Raw genomic sequence first — 18,814 nt, 5'->3', positions numbered from 1 at the left:
GTTTACTTTGATAATATCACAGGAAAATTAAAATTAATAGAATATTTAAATATGAAGAGTTGCATGCATTAAATTGTTTTTAATTGGGATCGAATTGATAGACTGTATAAATTCTTAAATTTAAAATTATTATTATATCATGAGCTATTATTTATAATACTTTTATTTTAATTAAGTGACTTATTTGTAATTCTAAAAATAAAATAATTTATTTATTATTAAACCTATAATTAAATGGCCTGTGTAATTTAATTTATGGTTTTAGTCCTTCTATAATGCTTTCCAAATTTAATCATCATACCTTACTTGGAATTTATCTCTCTTTTCTTAGTAAAAATATTTGTATCTCAAATCATTCTTTTGAAATTTAGTTTTTTTTTTAGAATATTGAAATTTGTGACATGATTTTAAGCAGCAAGTTATTAGAAGAGCATAGCAGTTATGAAGTTGACCCAATCTAAATATATGATTAAATTTGGAAAGCATTATAGAAGGACTAAAACCATAAATTAACCGGAAATTTCCTCATATACTTTTTAACCATGATTAGTCCTTTTACCATGGTTAAATTATCTGCTTTTTGCTAACCGTCCCTTCTCTATTTAAACCCCTTCAACTCCTTCGTCCCTTGCACTATCCCAAGTAAAACTCTTCATTTTCCCGAGAAAGCTCAAGTAAAACCCTTTGCTCCCCGCTTGTCAATTAATGTTGAATACCCCATATCAGAGGAAGTGCCAGAAATGTTGTTCGGACATGGTTTACTGTTGTTTCAATCACCTCTGTTGAGCTTCGAAGCCTTTCTCTGGGCTGTTCTATTGCTCGGAGCAGTTGCCTTATGGCTATCCCCAGGAGGGCTTGCATGGGCTCGTTATAGGTCGAAGGCGAGCGTTGCCATCCCCGGTCCCCTCGGGATCCCACTTCTCGGGTTACTCACTGTGTTCACCGGCGCCACCCCTCACCGAGTTTTGGCTAAACTCGCTAAAGCCATTAACGCACTCAAGCTAATGGCTTTCTCCGTCGGGTTCACTCGGTTTATCGTCTCCAGTGACCCGGAAACCGCGAGGGAGATTCTCAACAACTCGGCTTTTGCCGATAGGCCGGTCAAGGAGTCGGCTTACGAGCTGTTGTTTCATAGAGCAATGGGGTTTGCTCCTTATGGTGAGTATTGGAGGAACTTGAGACGTATCTCAGCCACACATTTATTCTGTCCAAAGAGAATCGCTGCCCATGAAAGATTCAGGCGTGAGATCGGTGCTAAAATGGTTGAAGAGATAAAATGTTGGATGGAATCCAAAGGTGAAGTCTTGGTTAAAAAGGTGCTTCATTTTGGTTCATTGAACAACGTGATGTCCACTGTGTTTGGTAAAAGCTATGAGTTTGAGAAAACTAATGAAGGGTTTGAGCTTGAGGAGCTTGTGAGTGAAGGGTACGAGTTGCTGGGAATATTCAATTGGAGTGACCATTTTCCTCTACTTTACTGGATTGATTTACAAGGTGTGAGGAGAAGATGTAGAAATCTGGTGTCAAAAGTTAATGTCTTCGTTGGAAGGATCATAGAAGAACATAGGCTGGAAAGGGTTGATGGAGATGATGGTAGCAAAGATGGGGACTTTGTTGATGTATTGCTTGATTTGGAGAAACATGAACAACTCGGTGAGTCAGACATGATTGCTGTCTTATGGGTAAGCTTCTCACTTTCTTCTTTCTCGCAATATTTTCTTATTGTTGATTTGGTCAATGATTTTTATATCATTTGCAGGAAATGATATTTAGGGGAACTGATACTGTAGCAATCCTGTTAGAATGGATTCTAGCTAGAGTGGTTTTACACCCAGAAATCCAAGCCAAGGCTCAAGCTGAGATCGATTTTGTAGTCGGGAACTTGAAGCTGGTTTCGGATTCCGATATCCAAAACCTGCCTTATGTTCAAGCCATAGTGAAGGAAACTCTCAGGGTTCATCCACCCGGTCCTCTCCTCTCATGGGCACGTTTAGCCATCCATGATGCTCATATAGGTGACTATTTAATCCCAGCAGGCACAACGGCAATGGTGAACATGTGGGCGATCACACACAACGAGAAGCTCTGGGCGGAGCCGGAAAAGTTTAAGCCCGAGCGGTTCATGGAAGAAGATGTGAGCATTATGGGACCTGATCTTAGGCTGGCTCCCTTCGGTTCCGGTCGACGGGTTTGTCCAGGGAAAGCCATGGGGTTGGCCACCGTTCATCTCTGGTTAGCTCAGCTGCTTCAAGCTTTCAAATGGGTTCCGTGCGAGGACAAAGGGGTTGACTTGGTTGAACATTTGAAACTCTCCATGGAAATGAAGAGCCCACTGGTTTGCAAGGCAATGCCTAGGATTGCTTGATACTTGAACCCTTGGGGCTGCATTTAGGAATTTATGGTTATGTTTTGTCTGCTTTTTAAGCTTTTGATGTCATAATTTGAAGAAGTGGTAAGCTAGGAGGGTATATATAATATTTTGTCTAGTTTGGGACTGCCCTTTTATGTACTGTGAAAACTATGGACAAAATGATGGCTATATTTCCACCGAGTAAGACGTTTATGACATCTCTTCTCTTATTATTTAAAATGAGCACAATTTTTTTTATGATAAAAATATTAAGTTATTTATATTAGTACAAATTTATTATTTCTCTCAGATTTTCATATTCAATGGATTTAATATTCATTTACATCTATGTAGGTTAATGTATCATAAAATAATAAAAAATGAATAATATGTTAGTTTAATAAACACCATATTTATAAGAAAAATAATCTATCAATGAAGAAGAAAGTGACTCAAATCTATGAAAAATAAAAAAAAAATGAATTTAAAATGAGTTTAGTTGTTTTGATATATTATGAGTTTTTCTTTTTGGGAAAAAAAAATCAGTTTCACCATTAATCTTCTGTAATTAGACAATATATATATATATAGTCTTTAAGAATCAATGATGAGATTACCGTTGAAAGTAGTTGATAAAACGTGGGAAAGAGAGCGATGATAATGAGACAAGAAGAGGTGAGAGTTGAAAAAAACAGTTAATAAGATATAAAAAACGAAGTGTCGAACAAAATATTGGCAAGTAATTTTACCAAAAAACCTTTTTTCCTTTTAATTTATACTGATTAATTTTACATTGATCAACTTCTTAAATTAATTATTAAACTATAATAAAAATATTTTTCGTAAAATAATTTGTATGAAATAAATATATCCGTAATTCAAGCCATTAGCCATGCAAACTCAGGGAGATAAAACTCTGGGAAACATGCCAAAAAAAAAAAAAACTACGTAATAATGCTATATTTAATAATCTATGTAGTTCAATCCATTTGAATGAAACACACACCATTCAAGAATGGACTAATATAAAATCTCATCTTTTCTTTTAAGTGTTTAATCTAAATGCACAAATCAAACGACCACCGTAATTAGAGTATTATTGTTATTCTCCGAGTTTCCGAGTTTGAATATTGCATATGTAGGGTGTATGAACGTTTATTATTAAATGATTGAGAATGTTTGAACATATATTATCTTGTATTCATCTTAGACTAATAAAAAAGTGTTTGATGCAAATCTTTTAGTTGCTACTGGAGATTTACGAGCTCATTCACCGGCTCTCAAGTTGCTTTAAGAAAGCTATATTATATTATGTTACTCGAAATTCTTCATTATATATATAAACATCCACATTTAATGTAGATTTAAAATATATTGTTGATAATCAACATATAAGACGATAATTCAATACGATTAGTAAGATAATAAGATTAAAACTAACATTTTAACTCTTTATGAACGGAAACTCGTAAAATTTGGGTTTTGTCTATTTATCCTCTCTATTTTTTCCCTACTCTTTTAAGTTGTCCTTTAGCCTAGAACATAGGACAGTAATATCATGTATTTATGTTATAGGTTGAAGACTTAATGTCGAATTATTTAAGTTTATTTCTAAAAAATGAAGAATGTGATTATTGGCGTTAGTATTGTAAAGTTGGTAATATGATGTTTTAAATAATGAAACAAATGATTACTCTAATTATAGTATGATAAGTATGGTATATGAGATGATTAAAAGAGACGTGCATGATCGAATGATATGAACTTGCAGCTTCGTTTCATTACCATAATCATCATAGACATATACACACATTGCAGATCAGCAACGGGAATATGGGTGGTAAATAAAGGGCCGGGGAACCATATATTTCTCTTTCGGAGAGAATCTTCCAATCATTCCCTTGCACAAACACTTTTGATGTAGGGTAAAATAAGATTTGAACATGCACCCAAAATAAAAGATAAGACATAATCAGAACCAAATATCTAAACAAGTATGCATTTATACACATATTTAACTCATTAATTGTCTCAAGGTGCACGTATGAAAACCTAAACATTGGGCAAATCAGTGCATATAGACAAAGCTTAGTGCAAATTACTATGCAATTGATCTATATATTATTACTGAGATAACTTTTTTTTTATAAAACAAATTTAAGATGGTGTGTTGAATAATTACCCGCATATAATTATATATTATAATATGGGGGTGATCCCATAATCTAGGTAAAGAGGATGTTGGGATTTCTTTTTGATCATCCCTTACAAAAGTTATTCAACTTTAGACCTTTGGTTGGCTGAGACTGAGAGTATGGGTGAATAAAAGTTGATTTGATTTATTTTTAAATTATTTCACTTAATTTGAATTAGTGAGTTCAAATTTTATCAATTTAAAAAATAAAAAAATGATATTTTACGATTTAGTCTTTGGTTTTCTTATTACTTCAATTCATCCTTCACTTTAAGTGTATTTTTTTTTATCAAATTTGAATCATATGCTCCTAAACCAATGTAAAATATCCATGTAGGTTCAAATTTTCTTTTTGAAAACAAATTCCTGATTGAAACAAACAATTAGTTGTAAGATTCAATTGAGATGTTTCAAACTTTATGAATCGGTTTATAATTGTATACCATAATTTAGACATGTATAGTGAAATTAACCCTTTTTGTTCTGATAAAATAATATACGGATGCAGACGTTTTAGGGCCTATTTTGTGCAGTTAATAGGGAGTTGGACACTGAGTCTACCAAGAAAACAACTTGGTTTTAACGTGGAAAGGCCCAAATTCAACAGTTCAGTAAATGCCCCAATTTAAGATTTTGCAAATGGTTAAGTACACATGATGATGATTATTATTAGTAGTATTATTATTATTTGAATGTTACATACAATTATCTAAATCTGAATCTTTAGGTGAAATAGAATTTCTTCATATTAATAAGTAGAGATGGCAAACGGGCGGGTCGGGTGCGGATACCCCCTCCCCTATCCCCATACCCACATAATATTTTTCAATCCACCACCCGCCCACCACCCATGATGGGTAAAAATTTTCAAATCCACATCCGCCCACACGGGTACATTCTCAAATCCATCCCCACACCCACTACCCAACTAGAGACATACCCGACTAGACCCGCCTGATAGCAAACTTAAGTTATACATAAGCAACAAACATAAAACAAACACGTCCATTAAGAAACATAATAAAATAAACCAAGGATTATCTGAGTTAAATGTTAATATAGATCTTAAAGTACATAAAACACCATAATAAAAGACATAATTAAAGTCTAGAAACATAAATGACAAACACATAATGTTTTTGTTCTTTGGCACAACATTTTAAAATTTCAGACAATACTTGTGACATCTAATATACTCCAATATTACAATCATTATTCTCATAAAACACCATAATAAAAGACATAATTAAAGCCTAGAAACATAAATGACAAACACATAATATTTTTGTTATTTGGCACAACATTCTCAAATTTCAAGCAATACTTGTGACATCTGATACTCCAGTATTACAATCATCATTCTCTATTTCCTCCAATTGAGAGCGCTCCAATTTAAATTCACTACTACCTACATATATAATAGAAGGTAAAATTAATATAAGTTAGTAACTAAACTTTAATAAGATAATTAAGCACAATTTGACAACTAATATAAACTAAATAATAATATTACCTTTAATATCGGCCCAAAGCCAATTCTGAGCACACATTAATGCTTCAATCGTCTCTGGAAGTAGTCGACTACGATAAGGACCAATTACTCTTCCACCTGTACTGAATGCAGATTCTGATGGGACAGTGGAGACATGAATGCTCAAAATATCCTTTGCTATTTGTTGGAGAGTTGTATAACTATTTCCATTTGTTTTCCACCAGTTAAGAATATCAAAATCATCAACAAATGGTATGTTAGCAGTTTCTAAGTACATGTCCAAATCAGATTTTTTTCTGAAATTGCATCATTATTTTACTTTACAAATTCAGCAAACTAGTTTAACATTGTTCCTTTACCCTTGGTATTGAAAAAACCAACATATTTGATTTTGCTCTTACTTGCTTGGTTCTTACCATTTCTATATCCATACTCATCCACTAATTCATGTAGAAGACCTTCAATTCTATCAATCTCAGCTTGAACAATAAACGCGTCATAAAATTTTTCAAAATAGAAACAAATCAATTTCAGCTTGAACCTCGGATCAAGTATAGTGGCCACGCCCATAAGACCATTAACATCAGCCCAATACTTGTTGTACTTCTCCAACATTACTAGCACCATCTTTCTTATATAATCACAGGGCGATGAAAGCCAATTCGACATTGTTATTCTAACCCCACAAATACATGGAAAATAATTGTTTGTTGTGGGATATTTAGAGGCAGAAAATACAAGTATAATATCGTTAAACACTTCCAATAATTCACAAATTTTCTCCACCTTTTGCCAATCATCATTAAGTGGCAGATTCTTAAACAAACTTTCACGACCACTCAAGACAACAAATACCTCCTTATAATTTAAAGCAACCATAAACATGTTATAAGTCGAATTCCACCTAGTCTTGCAATCAAGTTGTAACTTTTTTGTACATTCAGGAACCACTTGCTTAGCTACTTGTTCAAAATTTTGATTTCTTTTATCTGAACCAGTCCAAAAGGCAACACTATCCCTAATTCTATCAAGACCATTTTTTATCTCAGAACTCAACCCATCTTGAATAATCAAATTAAGTATATGAGCACAACAACGCATATGAAGAAAACGTCCATGCAACATTAGCGAGCCATAAGGAAACTCTTGACACAAAATATCAATCATAGCATCATTAGTTGTGCGATTATCCACAGTTATACAAGACAACCTGATATCAATATTCCAAGAGTGGATGCATTCTTTCAAATGTTCAGCAAGAACCTCAGCCGTGTGAGGTGCCGGGACATACAAAAACCTATCATATTAATGTGACATGCATTAACACATGAAATAAAAGAAAGTGAAACTTCATAAAGGAACAAACTTCTAAAATAATATTACCTAAGTGTTTGACTTTGGAGTTTCCATCCATTATCAATAAAGTGTGCAGTGACAACCATGTATCCCTTTCTTTGATTGCTTGAGGTCCACATGCCAGTGGTCAAGGCGATCCTACTATTCATTTTTCTCAACAATGCACTTATGCCCTCTTTTTCAGTCTCGTATCTTTGCATGATATCTTTCTTGGTTGTATTACGACACGAAACTTTAAAGCCTGGTTGAAGTGTATTGGAGTACTTCTTAAAGCCATAATGTTCAACAATGGTAAGAGGGTGTTCATGCAAAATGATCATTTCTGTCAAGACTTTTCTCCCTTTATCTTGGCGGAATTCATATGGTGCCAAAGAAAGAATGTCATTCGAACCACCATCTTTAGCTTGTGTTCCAAATAGCCTTGTTTGTCGAATATCTAGGCATTTTCTTTTGACACATTTATTTGCATGCTCGGTTAAGTGACTTGTCCCCGCTCTTGGTCCTCCAGTAAGTTGTTTATTGCAATAGTTACATTCAACTTTTATTTCCTTCCCAACTCGTTTTCTTGTAAAGTGAATCCAAGTTCTTGATGTATGCCTCAAAGTTAAGGGAATGACCATAAGATCTGCATCATCAGTTTGCTTTGGACTTTTGTCACCACAGTCAGAAATTGAGGTAGAATTTGCTGTAGTGGTTGGCTTTGAGATTGATGGTGATGAGGTGGTTGTAGTATTGTGTTGTTCATTTTTGTCTGTCATTATGTATTATGTAATTACAATTACAATAAAACATGTTATATAAGATTCATAAAACACATATTAATCACACATCCACAAACAGACAAAAGACAACAAAATATTTACAACCCGTTATTTGCAAAATATTACTATAACTTAAGAGATGACAAAGCAGGCTTAAAGCACCCCGAAACTAAAAACACAAAGCATCAGTTCACAATGACAAGGTTTAGATACACACTTTATTTGTTTATAAATAATAAAAAGTCAAGAGATATCATCCATAATAATTTAAGCACTTTCTCCGGTTAGAAGATCCATGACAACTCCCTTAATGCTTCCATTGTTTTTCTTCGGCAATTAAAGAACGGAAGGACCAGGAAACTCAGTAATTAAAGAACGATATGACTCTGTTAGCCTAAAACGTGGGTGCTCAGTGATAAGATACTGATTTGCAGAACATTAAGAAATTAAGCTTAAAACAAACATTGAGATGAATCTAAAAAATAATTAAAAATCAGTACGAGCAAATAAAAATTAAACTCTTAAAACGAAATGCAGAGGAGCTTAAAAAGAAATAACTACGGAAGTAATTAATTAACAAGCAACTAAAAGTTCATCAAATAAATTGTCATAAGTACTACCGGGTTCCTTGTCCCCCTTTCATTTTCAAAATCAAAGAAGCTTAAGGCTACCGAATCCTAGAGCACAATAAAGCTGTATTAGCTATACAACAACCGACTTAAAGTCTAATACTTTAATTTTACCGGAAGCCATGTTTATTACAAGCTTTACATTGAGTTTCAATTGAAATCCCAATCCCATACCAGGGCTTTTGGCTTAAAGAAAACAACCAACCACCATGTGCAAACATCAAAATTCACATCTAAAAGGAGCATAAAAGGTGAAGCTTTCAACTACAAAAGGCAAAATTTTAAAGAATAAAATAACTTCATCTCTAAAATACTGTGGAGAGAACATAGATATTTCTCATAGAAGAATATGAACAAAAAAGTAAAGCTTGGTAAGAGTTAAAACTCAAAAACCCCAAAATAGATAAAGATAAAATTATCAAAGGGGTGCCTATGAAACTGAGAAATACGTAGAACCTAGAGAAGGGTTGCCTTTGAAGATGCCAATAATGGTTTTTACAAAAATTAAATTTAAGTAAAAAGGGAAGAAACATACCTGAACTGGAGATTGGAGACCAGAGGTTTGAAAGATCGGCGCAGTAAGTAATGACTAATGAGAGGTTTTAAAGGAAAAAAATTATGCATAAACTTAACTTATCTCTAATATTTGGTCAAATTATAAGTTATATCTTATACAATATTAGTATTTATAAATTAGTCTATAAAATTACACCTAAATTCATAATGGTCCAAAATTTAATGGATATTTAGCTAGGTGGGCGGATGCGGGGCGGGTAATGTCTCAAACCCACTACCCGCGACGGGTACAACTTTCTAAATCCAAACCCGCCCACTACTCGCTAAAATTATATTCATCCCCGCCCCAATTGGAGCGGGTGCAGTATGAAATCTACGAAACTGTACCCGTCTGCCATCCCTATTAATAAGGTTGTTTAATGGATTTTAGTATATTATATTTAAATAATTATTTTATTTATTAAATTAATTGAATTGTTATAAAGTAAATATTAAAATTTTTAAAATAATTATTATACAAATCAAATGGAATGATAGTTATAGATTTTGAGTTGAAACATAATATTTACGAGATATTTAAATATTTATACAAACAAATATATAATCACATTTTACCTTGAAACAAAGAGTGAAACGCCATTGTTATTAGTTGAGCCAATAATAGGTGCTGAAAGTCGGTTTATGAAGTGAGAACTAGAAGCAGCCGAGGAGGAAGACGGTAAAAGTAAAACAGAATAATGAGCAATGGTGGAATTATATTCCGGTCTCTATTACGAAGCTCTCAAAGACCTCTCCTGGGCATCGTTGCTTCATTTTCCTATACTGCAAGCTCTCTCCTTTACCTCACCCCACTTCCCTTAATCCTTTTTCTTCTTCTTCTCGTTCTGCTGTTGCTTCCCTTGAACTAAACCCCATTTTCTCTTTTGCTTCTTCCTTCACTCGCCGTCTGCTACACAGCACAACCTCCGTCCATAATAAAAACGATCACTGGGAAGAAGAAGAAGAACAAGACCTATATATTTTTGTATGTTTCATTATTCTTGTTTCTTCTGGGCATTCGGTAAAATTCCCGTGTCAGTAAATGTTTTTTTTTTCTTTTTTTGAACTTGTTGCTGTTTGCAGATGAAACAGATAAAGATGATGGAGAAACCACAGATGGGTGGGAAGAAGAGGATTATGACGTCGAACCCAAGGTATACATTATTTATAGTTTCTTAGTTTCATGAGCACCGGAAGGACCATCAAATGCTTTGTTTTAATTAAACAGTCAGGTTTCCTTTGTAGTTTCTTACTTTTCTTCTTCTTTTCATTCACATTGATGCGAGAATCCACGGACCATTGTAATGTTTTGTTTTAATTAAATAGTCCAGTTCCTCTAGTAGTTTCTTAGATTTTTGTTTGAAGGAATACACTACAGTGTACATTGCTTTTGGTAACGACTTGTTTTCTTATTAATGTAGCTTGGTGATGGAGGGGACGGTGGTGGAGTTGTATTGCAAGGTGTTCCTTGGGTGAATCTGTTCTGTCAATTGCCCATGATGTACTAAAGATGTTTAGCGATGACTTCAAACTTTATGTTTTCAAGACTTCACCTCGTGGATACTTTTGGTACAAATTGTCACACGAGTGAGTTTTCTTCCTTAGCACCTTTAGTTATTGATTTGAAGAATCTAAAGTTATATATATATATATTTTACTTGGAACAGGTCTGTGTGAATCGGCGTCCGGTTTTAACCACTTGTTGGATTTCAGTAATTATCATTTACCATTTTGTGCTTGACCCAACTCAATGATATCTGATGAAGAAAGAAGGAAATTTGGCAAGTTACTTAGAAAAAGGTTGAATCAACCCTATTTTTTCTCTAGAAAATAAAAAATTTTCGGTGGGATTTCACAGTCGTCTTGTGATGCATAATGTATGTAACTTGGCACTTGGAAGTTGAATCACTAGGGTTTACTATATTAAAAGGATGTCCCAGCATGGAGGAACTGCAGAGTTATAGTCAAGAATATAAGAAAAGATTAGATGAAGCCGGAGAGCGAAGAGAAATACCAGATGATTTGGGTCTTGAGGTAATAAGTGGCTAGTTCTTACGCGCTGAGTCTCGGATATGGGTTCTACTATTTGTGAATGAATTTACCTTGATTAAGTAGGATTATATTTATTATCTAAAAAGGACGTTTGGTTATGAAGGTATCATCTCCTGGTGCAGAGAGACTACTAAAGGTACCGGATGATTTAGACCGGTTCAAAGATATGACAATGAGAGTTTGTTATATTGAAGACACAGAGTCTAATCATACGGAAAAGAGTGGGGTCTTCTTACTAGATTCGGGTGAGCAAGAGAGCTGTGTGTGAAAGTTGGCAGATGTGAAGGAGAACCAGGACCCCGACAGCAAGGGTAGACCATTAAGCCGAAAACAAAGGCATTGGAGATTAAGACTGCCTTTCGATAAGCATAAGATGACAATGATGTACCTCAAACAGTGAACAAAGAACGGACTGAAGCACAGAAGGTATGAACACTTTCTTTGTAGTACTCGAGTAGTATGGTTACATTGAAGATTATCATTAAACCAAACTTTAGAATTACTGTGAACATAAACTAATGTTGTTTCGGTTTTCTTTGGGTTCATCATATGTTTAGAAATTAGAGATATGATCCTATAAGAATCTTTCGACAATCGAAAAACTTGAAAGGAAACCGAATAAATTCGTGTCTGACTTATTTTTTTTATTGTGTTCGTGTCCGAGTAACACCGTGTGGATATGAATAATGAAAAGGATTACATATCTAATTAAAATAACTTTTAAAAAGTAACAGGGAAAGGAATTTGTCCAACTTAGAACCCTGCACGCTATGAACTCTTTGCATTTTTCAGCCGTAATTTTTGTAGACTTCTATTTTGTAGATATATATTGGATTATTATTTGATAATCTACGACGTATATGAAGTCTCAAAGTCAAAGTTAATTTGCACACAAAAAAATCACCAAAATAAACGATGAGTTTAACTTAGACAACTTCAAATTTATTTTTTTTAAATGTCATACGTATTAAAATAATACAATTAACCCTTTCCGGTCTATATATTTACATTGAAAAAAAAAGAAAAATATCGAAAGAAAAAAAAAGGAAAATGTAGTGATATGGTTGAAAAGGATATCGCACGAAATTAGCTTTGGTAAGTTCTCTTCATTGAACTCAATAGTTAAACAAAAGGTGAGGGAATATAATATATTAAAGCTTAAGCAAACATCAATTATTATGCATGTATAATAAGTCTGGTTTATTCCATGATTTTCTTTAAATACAATAATTTAGCAATAGAAGTGGAAAATGAATTTAGTAATTATCAAATATAATCTACAGAGCATTGTTGGGAAGCTCCAAATTCTTCATCTAACCGTGAATATATTTGGGATTTAATTTTTATAGAAAATTCCAGTGAAATAATATTTAATAATTTTATATCTATTAAATTTACTTCTATTCTTTCATACACAGACAACTTAACAAGAAAGACTAAAGAATCCAGTTTTGAGGGGACGACCAAAAAGAAAAATTCCAAATTTTTTTTTTAAAAAAACAAGAAAATGCAAAGAAAAGCAAAACAATGGTTGCAGATTTTTAATTCTCTAAATGGGGGAAAAAGAAATAGAGATTTAGTAAAATAAATAATAATAAATATATTCTTTTATTTTTACAAGACAAAAAGTCCCATGGGTATATTTGTCAGCATCTGAGTTGGACAAGTGTTTGGTTTGATCTTTGGGACTCTGTTTTTCTTTCGGAAAAGGGGATCAAAGTTTAATCATTTAATCAAAAAATTGATTAATTTAATATCAGTTTGTTAACATTAACTAAAACCCAGGCGTCAATTTATGTAATAATAGCAGAGTATTTAGGAAACAAAGATTTTCTCTGCTTCATATCCCTCTCACAGATAGAAAATAAGGATAAACAAAGAGTATAGATAAAAGAAAATAAATTTAAATTTTGGGTTTGTTTATGTTTGAATAAATTGCTTTTTAATCTCACGCACACAGAGGTACAATTCTTTTAGTATTTTGTGTGTGTGTTTTCCTTGAATATCATTGGTTGCACGTGGAAACCCAGAAGGTAAATTCTCCTCAGCTTCTTCTCTGTAACAGATTTTATTTATTTTTGTGTTTTTGTATTACTATTATTATATAATTATTGTTTCATTTGTTGTTGATTACCCATCTACCTTCTTCATTCTTGTTTCTCTGCAACTACCCTTCCTTTCGTCCCTTTCTCGCTTGTTCTTCTTTGTAAGCATTTCCCTTTCTTAAAATTTTCAGGCTTTTCTTTAATCAATTTTTTTGGTTTTTCCTTTTTATATTCTTACTATAACGGATTTTACTATGAAATTCATCTGCTTGGGACACATCAAATTGGCTAAAGTTTTGGTTTTTGCTTGATCTCTGATTGTGATGATCATCTCTTCAGTTTCGATTTCTTAAACTCCATGCATAAAGTGATTTGCTTTTGGCTGTGTATCACTTTGTTGCTTTTGGGTTATGTTTAATGAATCTTAAACTGTGTTATTGGTTTTTCTTTTTTTACTTTTGAATCATAGATTCTGTTGACTTTTTAGCATGATCTGAAGTTGTGATCCTTCATTAATTTTAACTTAAAATGACTTTGAGCTACGAGGATTAATGGCTACATTTTCTCTTCATTGTTCATCTTGTCTTTTTTTAGTGAAATAAAATTGTTTTTAATGGAGATTTGTGTGTTATTGTCTCTATTATATGCTTAATTTTGATATTTGGTACCCTTTTTTTTCAGGTTAGAGTTGGTAAAATTGTCAAAAGCATGGCAATTTCTGGGGTTAAAAATGGTAGAGGAGAATTGAGGATTCTTGAGAATTTGGATGAGCTAAGGACTGATTTGGCTGACTATATTGCTGAGCTATCAGAGGCTGCAGTGAAAGAGAGGGGTGTCTTCGCTATTGCATTGTCTGGGGGTTCTCTCATCGGCTTAATGGGGTATCAATCCATCACTTTTCCTTGTTTTGTCTTTGTGATTTTTGGTGTCTTTAAACTTTTCTTTTCGTTTGGTGTGTTGTAAACTCTGTGAAGCTCCTTATAACAAGACTGTAGACTGGGGTAAATGGTATATATTTTGGGCGGATGAACGGGTCGTTGCGAAAAGCCACTCGGATAGCAATTATAAGCTTGCAAAGGATGGCCTTCTTTCCAAGGTTTATATATGGATTCATACTTTTTTCTTTTCGAGAACTGAATGAAGGGAACTTTTGATAAGAATTAGACGCTTGTTGTTGTGATGTTGGTACATTTGGTGTTTGTCTGTTCCTGGATTTCCCTGGTTAGTTAATACACACGCCTGTGCTAGAAAATTCCTTATCTATGATGTTGTTTTCTGTGTTTGGAACAGGCTTGTGTTAACTGGTATAATAGTTGATATTTCACTGGCTGATCATTCAGTAGTGGGTTCGAGGTTCCTTATTTTCAGTGATTCCGATGTTTGCTTGTTGAATACTTCTTCACTGTGTTGTGGTTATCATATTTGCCATTAGAAGGTCTGAAATTGAGATTTTTTCCCTCTGCTCTTTGTGCAAGTGTTTACCGGCATGAATATATATAAAGTATTATCTATTTCTTTTAAATGGAGCTAGATGTTTGGTTTTACTAAAAATCCTCATCTCTTGGGAATAATTTCCATTCAGCTCTGGCATATATTCGCCTTCATGTTTTATATGGTCAATCCTGCTTCTTGATGATGCGATCCTGAGAGATTTGCATCTCTTGAAGTTCCTTTTTTGTTTGTTCACAGTACCATCTCGAAGTTCCTCTAATAGCTGCTTAAGACATTTGTGTCGAAGATGATACTGTTTTCTGCTATTGCTTAGAGGGGCTTCCTTCCACATTTTCTGTCATGGTATCACCATTTTAAAGTTCTATGATTCAGCAATACTTTCATCAATGGATAGGTTGATTGAAGAATTATGCTTCCGTTTGTTTTGTTAAGTTTATGCCACGTTACATATGTGTTCCTATGCTTATGCCATGTATTTGCTGCAGGTGCCGATTGTTCCCAGCCATGTTCATTCTATCAATGATTCATTTTCAGCAGAGGAAGCTGCTGATGAATACACATTCGTTATCTGGCAGCTAGTTAAAACAAGGATGGTCAGTGTTTCCGACATTAGCGACTGCCCCAAGTTTGACCTTATCCTTCTTGGCATGGGCCCTGATGGTCACGTTGCCTCACTGTTTCCTAATCATGCAGTGCTTGATGAGAAGGACGAATGGGTAACGTTTATCACCGATTCCCCCAAACCCCCACCTGAGAGGATGACATTCACGTTGCCTGTCATCAATTCAGCATCCAACGTTGCAATCGTCGTGACAGGTGAGAGCAAAGCAGAGGCTGTGCACTTGGCAATCGATAACATTGGACCCGACAACCCATCAGTGCCTGCAAGGTTAGTACAACCGACGAAGGGAAAGTTGGTATGGTTTTTGGACAAACCAGCTGCTTCGAAACTGGACAGTCTCCGATTTTCCGAGTAGGGTCAAGTTTGTTTCTCGCCAAAAGTGTATGTTTGTACGTAGTGGAGGGTTTTCAAACCCGTCAACCGGTAGTCCTCGATTACTTCCTACTTTTCCCCCTTCTGTTTTGTTATATGTTCACCATTTTGGTTTCTTTTTCTTCTCTTTTCTTTTTGAGAGGTGAAGTTGAATCCCGTTTTTGTAAGGAGATGGAAATAAAAGTTGGGTTATTAGTGCAAAAGCATTTTTCATATTTTGCATAACTGAGGTTTAATTATGCTTCTAATCCCCGTACTTCCCAACTTTTGAAATATAACCTCTCTACTTTTATTTATAGGAATTAAATTTTGAAAAGTTCAAAGAGTACAGGGACTGGGAGCATAATTAAATCTATAATCAAAGTATACTTTTCTTTAAAGATGAATGATTGAAAAGTTCATGACTTACAATGCTCTACGATATGATTAAAAAAGGTTAGCTTCAAGCATTCAACTAATAATTGGATGGACGATGATTGAGATTAAAATACTTTAAATACCTAATCTGCCTCTTCACATCAGTTTAAAATTTAGCTTCTTTACCTACTCCTAATCATCCAGCATTGAATAATGGAAAGTACTTAAATATATCTCAATCATTATTCGTATTCGACATATTTTCGGGCATTAAAAATCCTACCTTCAAAAATAAAAAGATAACAACGGGCAAAATGTTCTTGATCAATATCAATCATCTAATTATTCAAAATTTGGGTAACAATTTCCTTTCAGTAGCCAATAGGGGGAAACATCATACTGGTTTACTTCTTATACATGTATAAGAACCCAACCACCACGGAGATGCCCACAATTGCGACCGGGATAGTCCAATACTGCTTTGTCAAGTCCATGAGCTTCTGAGGGTACTCAGTGGTTTCCTTCTTGGAGGAAATTTCAAGTTCTGGAATGATTGGGGAGGAGGACGTATCGAGTTCGCCGATGCAAAAGCTCTGCATGAGCTCCTTTGCGCTTTCGCTGTGCCCAGCATCTTCAAAATCATCCGTTGCGTCTTTCCCTTCAAGGAAATCATTGGAAGCATGCCATTTAGCTGATTCATTATTTTATAATCTACACACTCTCACCTCCCTAAGTAGGATACAAAAAGCCCGAAAGTACAACAGGTATTACCTGTTGCTGCAAGCACTACATCATCACCTCCTGGATGCTCGTCCAAATAAGAAGTAACATCATATACCTGTAAAGGAGAAAGACAATTCGTTTTGTATCGAGAGACAAGTTAAGGGACGAGTTTGTTTCACTCGAATAAGACATTTTGACCAACATTTCCAGGTGATTTAAAGGAAGATAGAGCGTAACGATTATGTGCGACTGCAATTTAACATGACTACAACTGAATTGATCCAAACTGTTGGAACAATTGCAAATTCATAGTAATGAGTGCATATAGCACATGATGTCAAGTTGCATCCTGCATTTCCCAGCTGTTAAAACTAGTAAATAAACCCCTTGAAGCTAGTTGAACATTGATCAATTAAGATCCCACTTTCGTTCAGGTGGAGCTAGATTCTTTAGGCACTCTGAGCATATGAATACCACGTGATTAGATCGAGCTGAATCGGGAGGCGAAAGAGGGAAACAAAAACTTCACATTTCTTCACCATCAATATGAACCCATGGAAGACACCAGGACAAGGCTTATCACAGATTGAGCATATTGAATAAATAATGTTCATCCAAGACATGATAATGCAAAGCTGTTCAGTTTCTGGGAAAATACAAATACTAAATCCAACAAGCATAATCATTACCTTCAAGCAAAACCCCATAAACATGATCAAATTTCAAAACTCGGGTCTTGCAAGTTTTATCTAAAAAAGGCCTAAACTTTGCAGACAGTGATACACCAACTTGTAATTAGCATTCGAGATCAGCCATAAAATTACGAACAGAACAGATCTAATTGTAAAAATGACCAACAGAAAATTGATAAGGGCGGCGGGAAAACCTTGCCATCTATAACGACCCAGCAATCGTCTTTGGTATTGTGCTGGGAGGCTTCCTGCATCGCGTAAAGCTTTGTAAGGGTCGGCATGGCTTTGACTGTTTTTTCTTCTCAGATTCCTTTGGCGCCTGTCTCGGACTAGTAAAAGCTTATTTATGAATAAATTGGGGGCATGGCGGGCACTCTTTCCTCAGTTCTTTGAAGACTTGGGAAGAGCAGAGCCGTGGATGAAGAAGGCTGGGCTGAGTGGGCTCCACCACCACCAACCCGGCCGCCTGCGAGGTGGCCTGTCGTATAATAAACCCAACGGGCCTTCGCAACTTACACCTGACTTAAAACCATAAAGCTGTAAACCCTATATTTAAATTCAATCAACTTGAGAATCAACTTGAGAATCAACTCGATTCGATGAGTATATTTCCTCTACTTAATTTTAATTTAATCCAAACTTTTGGGTTAAAAATTCACATCCAACCCGACCTAACATAAATATATCAAAAATATTTTTGTTCAATAAAATAGTGACATAATTTATATAAAAAAACTATAGAAAAAAAGAGTATTATAGTAATTATTTTTAAATTTATAGAAGAATACCTTGATTTTGGTTGGATAGAAAAAATTTCACTACAAATTCAAACTAGACCTAATCTTATATCACTCTCTATAAAGTTCGAGTTGATCTAAATTTACCATCTCAAATTAAACGGGATCAAATCAAAATCCGTAGAATTTAGATTTACCATCTCAAAGTGCTATTGACAAATGTTGCAAGGTGGTTTGGCAGTGAATCACATGAGGATTGATACAGTTTGGCTAATCTAAAGGTAGAGTCGTAGACTAGCAGTCACTATCCTTTAGGATTTCAACTTTGGTTCAAGGGCTCGAGAAATTTTAAGAAAAAGTCAAGAAAGTTTCGAGGTTTGACAAAAGGATTGGCAGTGTTTTCGATGCTATACCACAGACATTCT

At 34.5% G+C, this 18,814-nt stretch overlaps 4 protein-coding genes and 1 pseudogene across 5 annotated transcripts; 3 read left to right on the top strand and 2 right to left on the bottom strand.

Annotated features, from left to right (window-relative positions):
* The first annotated feature begins 710 nt into the window (after positions 1–710).
* On the top strand, positions 711–4,676 carry LOC120118151 (cytochrome P450 78A5-like). Its single transcript, XM_039138276.1, has 3 exons — positions 711–1,682; positions 1,760–2,452; positions 4,664–4,676. Exons 1-2 carry the CDS (start codon positions 741–743, stop codon positions 2,363–2,365), a joined length of 1,548 nt encoding a protein of 515 aa, XP_038994207.1. The 5' UTR covers positions 711–740; the 3' UTR covers positions 2,366–2,452; positions 4,664–4,676.
* Positions 4,677–6,372: 1,696 nt separating this feature from the next.
* Positions 6,373–8,150, bottom strand: LOC120118235 (zinc finger BED domain-containing protein RICESLEEPER 2-like). The gene is made up of 2 exons (XM_039138337.1): positions 7,420–8,150; positions 6,373–7,333 (listed from the first exon to the last, which is right to left on the bottom strand). Exons 1-2 carry the CDS (start codon positions 8,148–8,150, stop codon positions 6,373–6,375), a joined length of 1,692 nt encoding a protein of 563 aa, XP_038994268.1.
* Positions 8,151–10,042: 1,892 nt separating this feature from the next.
* Positions 10,043–11,796, top strand: LOC120118234 (annotated as a pseudogene).
* Positions 11,797–13,336: 1,540 nt separating this feature from the next.
* On the top strand, positions 13,337–16,033 carry LOC120118148 (probable 6-phosphogluconolactonase 1). Of its 2 annotated transcripts, none has more exons than XM_039138273.1 (4): positions 13,337–13,422; positions 14,121–14,315; positions 14,395–14,530; positions 15,372–16,033. In XM_039138273.1, exons 2-4 carry the CDS (start codon positions 14,143–14,145, stop codon positions 15,861–15,863), a joined length of 801 nt encoding a protein of 266 aa, XP_038994204.1. In that variant the 5' UTR covers positions 13,337–13,422; positions 14,121–14,142; the 3' UTR covers positions 15,864–16,033. The 2 variants fall into 2 exon arrangements, with proteins under 2 accessions (XP_038994204.1, XP_038994205.1); XM_039138274.1 differs by lacking the exon at positions 13,337–13,422 and adding an exon at positions 13,462–13,595.
* Positions 16,034–16,530: 497 nt separating this feature from the next.
* On the bottom strand, positions 16,531–18,048 carry LOC120118187 (cytochrome b5-like). The gene is made up of 3 exons (XM_039138309.1): positions 17,847–18,048; positions 17,009–17,075; positions 16,531–16,895 (listed from the first exon to the last, which is right to left on the bottom strand). The coding sequence occupies exons 1-3, from the start codon at positions 17,931–17,933 to the stop codon at positions 16,642–16,644; spliced, it is 408 nt and encodes a 135-aa protein (XP_038994240.1). The 5' UTR covers positions 17,934–18,048; the 3' UTR covers positions 16,531–16,641.
* Between the last annotated feature and the right edge of the window lie 766 nt (positions 18,049–18,814).

This window comes from Hibiscus syriacus, unplaced genomic scaffold, assembly GCF_006381635.1.
Source record: "Hibiscus syriacus cultivar Baekdansim isolate YM2019G1 unplaced genomic scaffold, ASM638163v2 tig00110327_pilon, whole genome shotgun sequence".
NCBI classification, from domain to species: domain Eukaryota; kingdom Viridiplantae; phylum Streptophyta; class Magnoliopsida; order Malvales; family Malvaceae; genus Hibiscus; species Hibiscus syriacus.
The sequence above is the reverse complement of the archived record's forward strand: the minus strand, read 5'-3'. Positions and strand labels throughout refer to the sequence as shown.

Bases quoted from the DNA above. Each gene is read 5' to 3' on its own strand.
- LOC120118151 (XM_039138276.1), top strand. From the start codon at position 741: ATGTTGTTCGGACATGGTTTACTGTTGTTTCAATCACCTCTGTTGAGC. The intron at 1,683-1,759 runs GTAAGCTTCTCA...TATCATTTGCAG, and splicing joins ACATGATTGCTGTCTTATGG to GAAATGATATTTAGGGGAAC.
- LOC120118235 (XM_039138337.1), bottom strand. From the start codon at position 8,150: ATGACAGACAAAAATGAACAACACAATACTACAACCACCTCATCACCA. The intron at 7,334-7,419 runs GTAATATTATTT...TTAATATGATAG, and splicing joins CTCCAAAGTCAAACACTTAG to GTTTTTGTATGTCCCGGCAC.
- LOC120118148 (XM_039138273.1), top strand. From the start codon at position 14,143: ATGGCAATTTCTGGGGTTAAAAATGGTAGAGGAGAATTGAGGATTCTT. The intron at 14,316-14,394 runs GTATCAATCCAT...TTTGGTGTGTTG, and splicing joins TCTCTCATCGGCTTAATGGG to TAAACTCTGTGAAGCTCCTT. The intron at 14,531-15,371 runs GTTTATATATGG...TATTTGCTGCAG, and splicing joins AGGATGGCCTTCTTTCCAAG to GTGCCGATTGTTCCCAGCCA.
- LOC120118187 (XM_039138309.1), bottom strand. From the start codon at position 17,933: ATGCCGACCCTTACAAAGCTTTACGCGATGCAGGAAGCCTCCCAGCAC. The intron at 17,076-17,846 runs GTTTTCCCGCCG...TCTCCTTTACAG, and splicing joins GGGTCGTTATAGATGGCAAG to GTATATGATGTTACTTCTTA. The intron at 16,896-17,008 runs GTAATACCTGTT...ATTTCCTTGAAG, and splicing joins TGTAGTGCTTGCAGCAACAG to GGAAAGACGCAACGGATGAT.